This window comes from Meleagris gallopavo, chromosome 19 (genome assembly GCF_000146605.3).
Source record: "Meleagris gallopavo isolate NT-WF06-2002-E0010 breed Aviagen turkey brand Nicholas breeding stock chromosome 19, Turkey_5.1, whole genome shotgun sequence".
NCBI classification, from domain to species: Eukaryota; Metazoa; Chordata; class Aves; order Galliformes; family Phasianidae; genus Meleagris; species Meleagris gallopavo.
Genome location: NC_015029.2, coordinates 1,600,612 through 1,612,957, shown reverse-complemented (window position 1 = coordinate 1,612,957; position 12,346 = coordinate 1,600,612). Strand labels below are relative to the sequence as shown.

The following is a 12,346-nucleotide window of genomic DNA, read 5'->3' as shown; positions in this document are numbered from 1 at the left end:
AGTCCCTCTGCGCCCTTCCAGCACCCAGCACTTGCTCGTACTTACCAGACACTCGATCGACACTATACATCCTCTCCAGCCTTTTTCTGTGCCATCCAGTCTCACCGGATTGATGCGGCTCTAGGTCAAAGGAATGATGAGAAGGAGCAGCCAGCCGGGTGCAGTTTGGGCACTCCTTGGATCCCTGCCGGCTGCCAGGCCAGCCCTTGCAATGCCTGCTGACACCGTGAGAGCCACCAGCACCGTGCACGGGGTGGCCGTGGTGGCATTCCTCTTGGGCAGCCCCTTTCATCACCACCAGTTCCATACTTTCGTTCTCGTGGTCTGACAGCATCGGCCTCTCGCCGGAGATGGTGTAGACTCGTGGCTTCGGTCCCTCACTTGGCATCTTCTCTGTCTGCTCCTCAGAGAAGCTCCTCTCAAACTTGCCATCGGAGATGACGGAGAGCCTGCGCTTGTTCTGTGCTGCCTGCTGCATCTCGGGGGAGTCCTCCTGCCCGATGTAGGAGTCTGCTAACAGGTGATCTGAAACAAATTGCACACTTTACTGCTTAAAACCAAAGCACCTCAGGCACCGAAACATTCAGGAGGCTCTTTGTTACTGCTGTAGAAAGAGATACAGTAGACTTCCCCCAAAAGAAACTTCTACAACAGGAGCTCAAAACCGGTACCTCCAGCACCCAGATGTATGCCCAGACCTCCAGAACCAGAGATATTCTCACACATATCCAATATTTTAACTCATAGTGTCCAGCAAGCAAAAAATGAGGCAGCTCTTGGTGCACAGTCTGAAAAAGCTCATGTGCAGAGCAGCCCCTGTGCAGCTCTGCAGTGACTGCTTCAGTGGGTTTCCCACTCAAGGGCTGCTGAGCTGGGAAGGACTTGCAGGACAAGGAGCAGCACCAACTTCTGTAAGAAGTCACAAATGCTGAATGCTCTCTGTGCACCAATTTATCGTTGTTTTTTTATATTAACTAAAAACAGCAAACCAACAGGTCATGGTTTTTTTTTTCTTTTCTCATTTTCTGTTAATTGCTCTAATTGGAAATGAAAGCAATGCCAAAAGACTTCAGCCAACAGCTGCAGCCTGACTCCCACTAACTCCACTCAGCAGCCTCACTTTGCACAGACAGCAATGGCACCGCATGCAGGGGCTGTCCGGAAGGAAAAAAAACAGCTCCTTTTGTAGGATAGTGAGATCCAAAGGAGAGAGGCCCATCAGTGCAACTATATTTGGAGCCCACACACTGGATCAAGTGCCAGGAAATCTCAGCATTTCCATGGCAATTCCATGCATGAACCCAATAGCAGCTCCCACTCACCTGCTAATCCTTTTTTCAAGTGGCTGCTAATTACCTCTTACACTTCCCTTCAGATGGGAAGCAGCTAGGGGACTGCTAAAAAGGCTCAGCAGGGAACGCATTAGGCATGTGACTACTACCCCAGCAAAACAAAATCGTTAGTGTCCAGCACAGACAGCAGTGTTACAAACAGATGGAAAGCCTTTACTTCATGAGATATTTAAGGACCATTCTTCCTCTAGCTACTGACCTGGAAGGAATGGGCAGCACTCTGAGGTTTGGTTACCTTGTGGCTGGCCATGGAAAGATGAGGGAGGAGGAGATAACCTACCTCGTCCTCATCTGCTCTCAGTGTGCAACACAGACCCGACATTCTGCTTCCTATAAAGCGCTCCTGTGCTGCTCAGATAGGAGCTCTCCCAAGGTGAGGATGTACAGCATCAGCTTTTGAATGTGAAGCCCAGCCTGGACTGTGCCCATATCACCAAGGACTTCTCCTGCTGCTCCTACTGCAGCTGAGACTGAGCTGAATTTAGCTGGTACCAGAATGTGTCACACTTATCTCATTTTTCTGCTTGAGATACAACTTCCTCCGCTGTCACAGGGAGATAAGCACATCTCCAGCCACTCTGCTCCAGAAGTGACTGTCAGGATGCTTCGGGCTGACACGACTCAGCTCTGTCTCACTTGTCTCCTAGCAAAGTCTTACAGTCTCCAGACACAGCAGCTGGCAGCTGTGTGGGTCGCTGCTTCAGCTGACCAGAAGGAACCTATGGGAGCCCTAAAGGAAGATCTGTGCCCCCTCATCCCATAGCTGCTGATACCTTCCCAGATTTCACACGGAGTCCAAAACGTGTGCCTAAGTGTAGCGAGGCGCAGTGCACCTCACTGAGACCACCCCAGTGAACAAAAGGCAGGCAGTGGTCTCCTCACCCATTGCTCTGGGCACAGAAAGGAGGAGCAGGGTCACACAGACCACATGGGCCACCACCAGAACATTTTCAAGCCTACCATTCAAGTGGAAGAAGCTGCTCCAGCAGCTGCCATTCAGCAGCTTGGCCACAGAGCCCTGCCTGCTGCATGACACAGTGCCACTGAGCAGGCAGTGCAGTACGTGGCCACAGGCTCCAAAGTACCACCAATTATTTCTTAGCCCTGGAGGGGCAGCAGGACACCAAATTTATTCTCCAATGACTCAGATCCTCTCCAGCTCTACATCTAATTGTGCTGTAGAGAGGGCATGTCTTGGGAAAACACCGGCATATAGCTCTTTAGGATATGCCAAGACCTCTGCTGGATAACAGAGCCAAGGACATCAATTTTTAAAATTAAAAACAAAGGCCAGCTCTAGATACTTACCTCATCTTGTCAAACTTACTAATCTGTGCAGGCATCGTGACGCTACATATTTCTTAATGCACCACATAATAGTGGCTGACAGCTGCCTCCATTCCTCCTAAAATGAAGGAGGAACATGAGAGCAGAGACATGGGATTATGCACTTCATGCACAATCATGTGCTTCAAAAAAAATAAAGAATAAAAAATAAACAACTGTTTGAGTTCTGAGCTCTGGCATCCAAAGGCAAATGGTACTGGAAAAAGTCTGAGCCCTGAAGTCTTTTATTTAGGTTCCTACACCTCCTCTCACAGAGGGAACAAAGTGCCCACAGTACAGCAGCTCTGAAAATGCTGACAATTGCCTGTGCAGACAGATCGATTCCAATCTTAGTTTTGTAAGCACTGAGATCTGCTTGGGCTCCATAAAATGAACAGACATGTAAAAGGGATAAGGCAGGTTTTGAGTAAGAGTCAACAGAAATCACAGCAGCTTTACAGCTCTTGACTGGATGCATCTGACAGACAACCTGTCTAATCTAGTCTAAAGGACTTTCCTCCTACCTTACTTGCTCCTTTCTGGAGGTGTACTGACTTGTACTTATCCAGGAGTTTTCATGGTGAAAAGTCAGCCCCCACACCAGTAAGTCTCCTCTTCCTAACAACTGGATAATCATTTATTTTTAGTAATTTAGCATCTTCAGTGCCTGTATGTTGGAGAAGCAACTTCGTGTGCAAAGGTAATGTGAAGCTTTACTCAAGGCTTCTGGTTAATAAAGAATATATCTACAGAAATAAATCACTATGAAAGGATTAAAAAAAAATTTCAAACATTCTTCCTAACGGATTCTTGACCCCTGAATTGATCCTGCAGTCATTTCAGAGAGTTCCCAGCTATGCATTCATACACGCCAGCAGCCCAGAGATGTCATCAGGGAAAAGTGGAACAGGTTGCCCAAGGAGGCTGTGGATGCCCCATCCCTGCAGGCATTCAAGGCCAGGCTGGATGTGGCTCTGGGCAGCCTGGGCTGCTGGTTGGCGACCTGCACACAGCAGGAGGTTGAAATGAGATGACCAGTGTGGTCCTTTTCAACCCAGGCCATTCTAGGATACTACGATTCCCTCATCTATCCTTGCAGAGAACTGGATTCAGGTGCTGCCAGAGCACCAGAACTGTTTACACCTTGGCATTTAAGGCTGATAGTTTGTTCCTGCTAGGAAAGAAGTCCAGCTGGTCAAGAGATTGACGCTGAATGAAACCTGAGCCAGAGGGATGTCCAGTTCAGAGAGCTCAAACATTAACAGGGACTTATGCAGTGAGTGGAATTGCCTCCTGTGAGCCAGCTGAAGCAGCCTGCTGTTAGCACCCTCTGCCTGGCTGCAGCTGCTCTGCTTCCCTTCATTCTCATGTTGCTCTTTCTCCATCTTGTACACAGCACGGCCCAACACAGCCATTAGAGCACAGGTATCAAAGAGGACCACTGACAGCAACGCTGATCTGTACCAGTTAACCAGCAATGCCTTGGGAGAGAAAGAATCCATATTTGTGGTGCATTTCGTTTCTGATCATTAGGCACTTAATTACAATACATTCCTGTGCATTCAGCAGCTATCTCAAGTGCAGTGCTCAGACCCAGGTAACTAATTGCTAATGGCTTCTGCATTTTCCTTCCCTCTTGCGGCATTTCTAGTGAAGAGGTAACACACTGGGATAAGCCTCAGCTGAGTGATGCCCATTCACAACAGTAGGGATCACCAACTCATGCCTGACGCAGACTGCCTTGTAGCCCCATAAGATGAGAAGTCTATAAATCAAGGCAGAATTACAGCCATAAGGCTTTTAAAAAAAGACCCAAATTTATTACTGCATTTAGCAGCCAAACTGATGATTAAAGCATCTTAGATTTAAAACCTCTGCTCCAGCACCAGAAACAAAGTAGCAAAGGGGAACCCAGATAAATCCCATTAAAAAAATGCATCTGTCACTTCAGAGAAGTGCATTTCAGAGCCAGTTTCCTCTTCCCTGCCCCACCTCAGCAAGACCTCTTTGCACCTGATGCTTCTTCAATTTTAAGTACCAACACGAAATGAAAGGACAGCCACTGAAGATAAAGGTACAGATGTAGGCTTTGCGTTACTGTTCCCACTAGGAGAAATGAAAGTGAAGTGTTTGTGGTCTTTCTGTGTTGTTTTTTTTAATTATTTTTTATTTCACACTGGTAGGAGTCCAGGTGACACCCTCAGTGAGGGAGCAGATGGGTGCCCTGCAAATGAAGAACAGTTTTCAAAGAGAAGGCTGAGCAGTTTCTCCTTCAGTTTCAGTTCTCATTCATCCCATACGCCTGCCACTGCCCAGGCCTGCTATGACACTGTCAGGTCATCTTCTCTTCCCAATGGGGCACAGAGAGAGCACCCTAGCTGCAACGCAAAGCTCCCCCCAGCACAAACCTAGGAAATTTATTCCAAATATTGAAGCGTGAGGCAAGGATATAGATAAAAAACGGAGATAGATCATTTTTTAAAAAGTCACAGAGGTGTTTTCACAGTTCAGTAGCTGCTGAGCAGCTCGTTAGAGGTGACAGGAGCAGCACCGCTGTGATGAGCACGGTGCTCACTATGGGGTCTCCAAGGCCTGACAAGTCAGCCCCACTGTCAGCTTAGCAGGCACTGAGCTACAGCTCCTGAAGAAGGCAACTCACAGAGAAAAGGCAAGGCCTGCTTCAGCAAGGGAGCAGCTCTGAGAAAACAAGAGGTCATTTGAATGTGACAGAATTGTTCCAATTAGACTTCTGAGCTACAAACTGCCAAAGATGCTGTTGGCATTGTACCTCACCATTACTCTCCCAACAACCTTTGCTGCCTGCAACATTTATGTGAGCAGACAAAACTGCTCCTGCGAGGCACACGACCCAACAGAGCAAAAGGCAGCTTCCACCACCACAGCATTCCCATGGTAACGCCCCAACCCACGCTCCTGCTCACTTCACACCCAGCACATTCTGCAGTGGGTTTGAGGACACCTCCACACCATACCTGTGCTGTTTGAGGCTTGGAAGCAGCCTGAAGCCCTGAGGTGAGATTCTGCTTTCCTTTGCTGGACTGAATCCAGGTTGCACAGAGATGCACTGGAACAGCTGGGCCAGACCCACTGCTGGGATCCACCCCAGGACAGGTAAGTCTCCGTGGAGAAAAGGCAGGCTGCTGCTTACCTTGAGTCAGTACCCACCTGCAGCTCCACAATCTGGACACTGGAGAACTGAAGGTCCCTTGGAGACCACGTGGTAGCTGCAGCCCCACAGCCCTGGCTTCATCAAAAGCCCAGCCCTCACAGCACTCCCCTGACCCAAAGCCATGCAAAGCTTTGTGCTGGAACTTCTCACGCTCACTGTGAGTTCCTAGCAGCACAAAAAACCTCTCTGCTGCATGGCAGCTACCTTCCACACACTCACACCCACTCCTCTGAAGCGAAAACTGCCAGGGTGCAAACACCAGCAGTTGTTTCAGTGAAGTGTGTGCACGTAGCACAGCAGCATCAGCCAACACTCTTTTCTCTTGCCAGCATTATCCATTGCTGTTTGCTTTGGGGAAGGTTGTGAGCTGTTCCTTTCTCATTACATCTTCATTGTTTCCACAGATGGCTGAAATGTCGCAGATGAATAAAGAGAAGAAGTGCAGATGACTTGTTTGAACTTAAAAATGAAGTTTATTCCATTTTCAGGTAATGATTAATTTTGGTCTGTGCTGATGCAGAGCGCTCCCAGTAGAATGCTGTTTTTGCTGATAACCACAGTGAACGTGAGTCAAGATCTGCCAGGCATCTCTGGCCCAAGGCCCACCATCACTGCAGCACTGAGCACACACTTTACCTGCTGGGATCTTCTCTTGTGCTTGAATCCCATCTCATGTACTGCCACTCCCCCCACGCAGGAGGAATATCTCAAGAACTTCACTTGCCATTGTTGTTCAACTTCACTGCCCCGAGTCCTGGGTGCCAACTTCTCATAGTTTCAGTATATGGGTATAAAGAAATCTAAACCTCAATGTGGGCTTCTGACACCTAAGATGGGAGATGGGGACTCTGGTAATCTCTAGAACTCTTCATCTCAAGAGCATTGGTGAGACCCTGAGTCGTTATTTGTTAATACATTTTACTCTCTCCAGCCTTTTTACATTCACCTTTCACAACACTTCAATCCTCTTCCCTGTCTTTCTTCTCAGTCTGTCACAAGGGACACCCATTCCTCCTCTAAAGCCATTCCACAGACAGAATGGAAATATATCAGAAAGCTACAAGAGCCAGCAAGGACTTTACAACAGCCTTGTAGTTAGAATGAATGCTCAACGTGGGAGAGTGCTCTTCCTGGGAGCCTTCCCAGAGCTTCAGTCTGCACAAATTAACCAGCACCTAACATGGCCAGGAGAGGAGCAGGAGATGTCCTGGCACCTCAGCACCAGCTCCCTTAACAGATCCATGCTCTGTCAGCTACAGTAGAGCCCAACCCTCCTTTTTTGCCTAATTCCTCTGAATACTTTAAGGATCAGGAGGAAAAAAAAAAAAACAAAACAACAACAACAACAACAAAAACTGAGCAATCCTAAGGGATCAAATCCAGCCTGATCCAAAAGGGAAACAAAGGGAAGAAAATGGGTATATTGCCACCCCTGCAGTAACCAGACAGAACAGTCAGAGAATACTGAGCCAAGCACCAAAAACGAGGTAAATGTTCCTCCTGAGTCACCCAGAGAAACCTCCTCCAGGATAAAGCACTGAAGACCTCCTAGGGCTAATTGCAATATTTCTGAAACCCGATGCTCTCAGGCCCCTACCAGGAATAATCAGAAACTGTAACCAACAAACACTCCTCCTCACCCTTCTGCTGCTACAGGTACACCCTGCAGCATCCTGCCACTCTCTTTACCTCCAAAGGACTTTAAAACAGTTTAGGCAGAATGAATGATCCTCAGAGAACAAAATACAGCAGAAATGAAGCAAGCTGAGGCAGCCTCTGCACACGTGGTGTCTCCATGCAGATGGAGGGTCTGCTGTGCCTGCCTGGGCAGTTACCAGGCAGCTCTACCCTTCTGCCTAGGAGCTGAATTAGCAGCTAAAGCAGCAGGAGAACAGATTCACACCTGGTCACAGACCTATCTCCTTCCATTCACATTTAGGGTACTGCCTTATTCCCAGCTGCAGTCTGCTGGCACTGCAGGGAGCATCCACACAAACACCTGGGGTTACTACAGCAGAAAGCAGACCTGTGTCACCAGATAAAGACACTCACAGTAAGAGCCCAGCTAGAAGCAGGCACACAGGCACAGGGGACTCAATTCTACAGCGTGCTGCACCAATACATGCAAGTGAGAATTTTACTACAGGATACCGGTGGGTGTGTGCAGCCACGACACTGCTTCTTCCCTGCTCCCTTCAGCCAAGCTGGTGAGTTGGAGCAGACTCAGCTACTCCTAGATCAGTGCTCCATCCTCAACTGATGTCAGAGACCCTTCATTTGTTCTGTAGGAGTCATCAGATCCAAGCTAACCACACAGCTCACACGCTCTGCTGAGCCAAAGGTGGAATGTTCAGGAACTCGTAAAGCAGTGCTGAGGTGCATGGGATTTCTGCAGGAAGAAAAGAGCTGATTGCTCTCATACTGCACAACTGGGACGAAGAAAAGGGAGACAGATCTTCTATGTCCAACATTTTTATAGGAGAGCAGCCATTCTCCCATAGTTAGTTACAAAGAAATGCTACGGACTGCTAACAACTGTATGCTGCAGAATTTCAGTAGATGACTTTAAAAGTATTTTTCCCCCTTTTCTATAAACATTCAGATTCATTTCTAGAGAGCTTTATTAATTTATTTCCCATTCAATGCTGAAGGATCTCAGAAAGGATTTTGGTATATTCATGTGAACCTCTCTCTGCTCAGTTCTTATCTATGGTAATTAAATTTACTTGGATCCAAATAGGAATTCCTGCTTTCCCTGCAGGAAAGGACAGAAACAGCTGCAAAAATAGCCTTGATAAAGGCTGCTTTTGCCATTCAGGGCCATCTCTGAAATCTGTCCAACCTTCACCTCCCCTCTGCCTCACCACGCAGACTCTCCATCTCAGCTGCTCTGAACCCCAGCCTTCTCCTACTCTCTTCTCCCTCCCTCACCACCACGGGTCATTCTTATACCAAATACTCTCAGTAAGTAATGTGTCACTGGAGTTTCTTAAGGCTGTAGGAAAAGAATATATATATCTCAAAGAAAACAGCAGTATATTGTCTTTAAGCTCTTCTACTCCCAAACTTAGCACAGTTCAGCCAAGGACAACTTGAAGGTCATCAGACATACACCAGTGTGACTGGGCTTGCTCTTTGAGTAAGAAACATTTTCTACTTGTACAGGTCTAAACAAACACATAGTTTACATGCGATGTAAACGTGACTCTACGTTGCATTCTATTTAATATGTTTATCCCCATGGAAGAGTTCAACACTACAGAACACCCTGCTATTTATCCACAGAAGACTTTCTGTGGAGTCTTCTGTAGCGAATTTAACATCCACAAAATGTTTTCTTTCCTCATAGAGAAGACACAGCCCTCTTAGATGCCCCCAGCCCATCGAACAGAACCCACCACAGGCTGACAGGGACAGTTTCTGTGTCTAAAAAATTAATACATTAGCTAGCACATGCTGGTGTCCTCAACCTGACAGGGCAAATTGCATTTTAACCCCTGCTGAAGAAAACCCCGGGAAGAAATCCAAAGGTTACCTCCACCAGCAAAGACAGATTGCTGCACATACACTATGCACGGCAACTCGTGTACCACAACTCATATTTTTTTATTCCTCAAAACAAACCAGAGCGGAAGCCTCGTGCAGTGCAGTTTTTCATTCTTCAGCTGAAATGTCATCCAAGGACATCAGCTCGAGGAGCAAATTTATGACAGGATCCACTGGAACTGAGCTTGTCCCCACAGCCCTCCCAGTGCTTGAGTCACCAAAGTGCCTTTTCTCCTCATGGGCTTCACATGGATCCACAGGGTGACTCTCCAGCCCCTCCACTGCTGGGATCTCACATTGGCCCTTTGCAATAAGTAAGTTGACACACTTTAATTCTAAGGCATAAGTAGGTGCATGCACATGCAGACAAAAACAACGTACATCATCTCTTACCTGAGCCATTTCTGCCTTCGGGATGATTTTGTGAAAGGTATTCTCCAAAAGCCCTTGCCGCTCTGTGCATCCAAGCATCACCAATGGCAGCAGTAAGAGAAAGAAGAGATGGACAGTGGTTGAATTCCAAGGAAAGAAGGAACAGTTCAGCACACACGGCTGCCTTTCCCTCAGCTTCAGGTGACATCAACTGAAACAAGCTGCAGTGGCAGCTCCTCTGTTAACACGCCTCAGCTTTTCCCCAGCCAAAGCATTTCCTTAAGGAGAGTTGCACTACAACCCTGGCAGAGAAACAACAGACAAAACCAGTGCTAAGATAGAAAAAAATTCACCCGTGTGCAACTTAGCCTTGTTTCTGTGGTGCCCGTATCTCCCAGCTAGGAGCTGGATCACACCTCCAAGCACCATGAGTTAACCCTCCTGCAGCTCTGAGGGGAAGGAAATCCATCCCAGTCCCAACCATCACCCCAGTCTGTCTTTCTCCTCCAGTTCCAAATGCTCTTATCTGTGAGCAATCACACTTAGAAATTAATGGTAACAGCCATTTCACCTGCCTAATCCCTACATTTTTCAGCATCGACAACGCCAGTATTCGGACCACTGGCAGCCCATAAAAGCCTCTTGCTATTTTTCAATAGATTTAGGTCCCATGAAATGACTGAGATTTTACTGAAATATATTACAGCTCAACCAGGCAGGGTGAGCTCAACCCTTACTGCACTTCAAGAGAGCAAACTTACAAATATTCCAACCTGGGAGCTGTCTGTGTTTAACCCACAGAGGAAAGGAAAGGTCAAGGCATGCATTCCTTCATATAAATACTGGGTGGAGACTCACAAACAGCAAGATCAAACAGGCTCCCACCTCCCTGGGAAGTCAAACCAAGCACTCAGCCTCCAAGCACAGACAGCTCTTGCAGGGGGAGGAGAGGAAGACATGGGGCAACTGGGAGAACTTTCCATGCCTCGAAACATCCCTCCCCAGTTCAAGATGCTATAAAAGACTAAGGTCGGAAAGGCTGTTAGATGTCTAAGTGAAAGCAGCTTTGACCTCCAAATCAACCTTCCTTTCTACCCAGCACTACTGCACGTCTCAACCTGTGTGGCCAGGATTTTCTCCCATTGCTTTCACTCACCTCCTCCCAAAGGGAGGGAGACGAACAAAGCCACAACGTACCTCCCAGTGACCAGAACTGGAAGGAGTGGGAAGTCTATCTGTCATCCACAGCCAGCTAAAGGGGATTGATGTGAAAGATTAAAGAGGAGAACAATTTAGTCTCTCTGGGGCTGAACTTCAGCACAGACAAATCTGAAGAGCTTTGGTGCAGCACAGCTAGAGCTGTGCAAGAAGAAAAGTTTAACCCTTCTGCATCATTATAGGTCAATGTGCAGCGCTGAGGTTTTTCTTTTTTCCAGGTTCCTGCTTGTCTAGGACCGGGATGTACTTCTAACATCAGCCTGAGGTGCCGGCTGCCCAAATTGCATTGCCCAAAGCCGGCACACCCCCAGGGATGGTCATGCACAGTCATGTGGAAGAGCTGTACAACCAGCACAGCAATCTGCATGGAGCAAACTGTCATGGTTCACCCAGGCAGGAGGACAGCACCTCATGAATGGTCCTTGCATCCACTAGCCCTTGGTCTCAGCAAAATGCAGAACTTGGTCTTGGGGCAACAGAGGAAAACCTGGGAGCTGAAGCTGCTCCTGCAGCCCAGCATAGAAGGGCAGAGGCTCAGCCAAAAGCCAGGCTTGGGCTCATTGGCAACAGGAGGCTATGCTGGAGACTTCCAGCCTCTCTTCCACCAGACAGCAGGACACACATCCTCCAAAAAAGCTTCAAAGTTTATCCAGAGCAACATCAGTCGCTTAATTGAGGAAAATAATAATGAGAAAAATATCAGGGAGAGAGCACAGGGGCTTGCACAAAAAGATACTCTAAAATGCAAAGATAAAGTTTAGTTTGTAACTAGATCAAAAGCTCCAAGAGCACCTATCACTTTCCTCCATTCATCTCCACCAATGCCTGAAGCAGAACTGTCTGCCTTAGAACATGAACCAAGGCTTCACCTTTAGCTTGCAAACCATGCTCAAAAAATTAGCACCAATCATTTCTTAAGACCCAACGTACAAATGATGGGCCAGAGGAGCACTGCTGCACCCCATCCCTCTCATTCTAAGCCATTCAGAGCCCGAGCTCAGAGGTGCTGCAGAGCCTCCAGCCTCACCCTTACCACCCCCAGCACACGGGGCAGCAGGGCAGAACCTTGCAGGCCAGAGCCCAACATCTCAGCCCTCTCCTCACAGAGCAGCAGCACAGGGCTACTCAGAAACATGCTGCCAACACCAGCTGAGCCCGCAGCTCCGTCCCTGCCATCCCACTGCCCTGCTCTTCGTGCTGCTGGTCAGCCTAAGAGCAAACAGCCCTGGATGCCTGATCACAGCTCTCCAGTGACAGTTAATAAGCCAGCGAAGCCTGCACAGCACAATGTGCGATGGGGGTTTTCCAGCCAATTACACTGCAAACTCCAGACTAATTGTTT

General features: G+C 47.8%; 1 protein-coding gene across 4 annotated transcripts in view; it reads right to left on the bottom strand.

The window, feature by feature from the left end:
* Positions 1 to 9,901, bottom strand: part of NSMF (NMDA receptor synaptonuclear signaling and neuronal migration factor) — a 33,118-nt gene extending 23,217 nt beyond the window's left edge. For all 4 annotated transcript variants that reach the window (XM_010720757.3, XM_010720759.3, XM_010720758.3 and 1 more), the window contains exons 1-2: positions 9,808 to 9,901; positions 46 to 525 (exon numbers count right to left, since the gene is read on the bottom strand). In XM_010720757.3, coding sequence (XP_010719059.1) covers positions 46 to 525; positions 9,808 to 9,877 — 550 coding nt within the window. In that variant the 5' untranslated portion in view covers positions 9,878 to 9,901. The remainder of the gene's footprint in view (positions 1 to 45; positions 526 to 9,807) is intronic.
* Between the last annotated feature and the right edge of the window lie 2,445 nt (positions 9,902 to 12,346).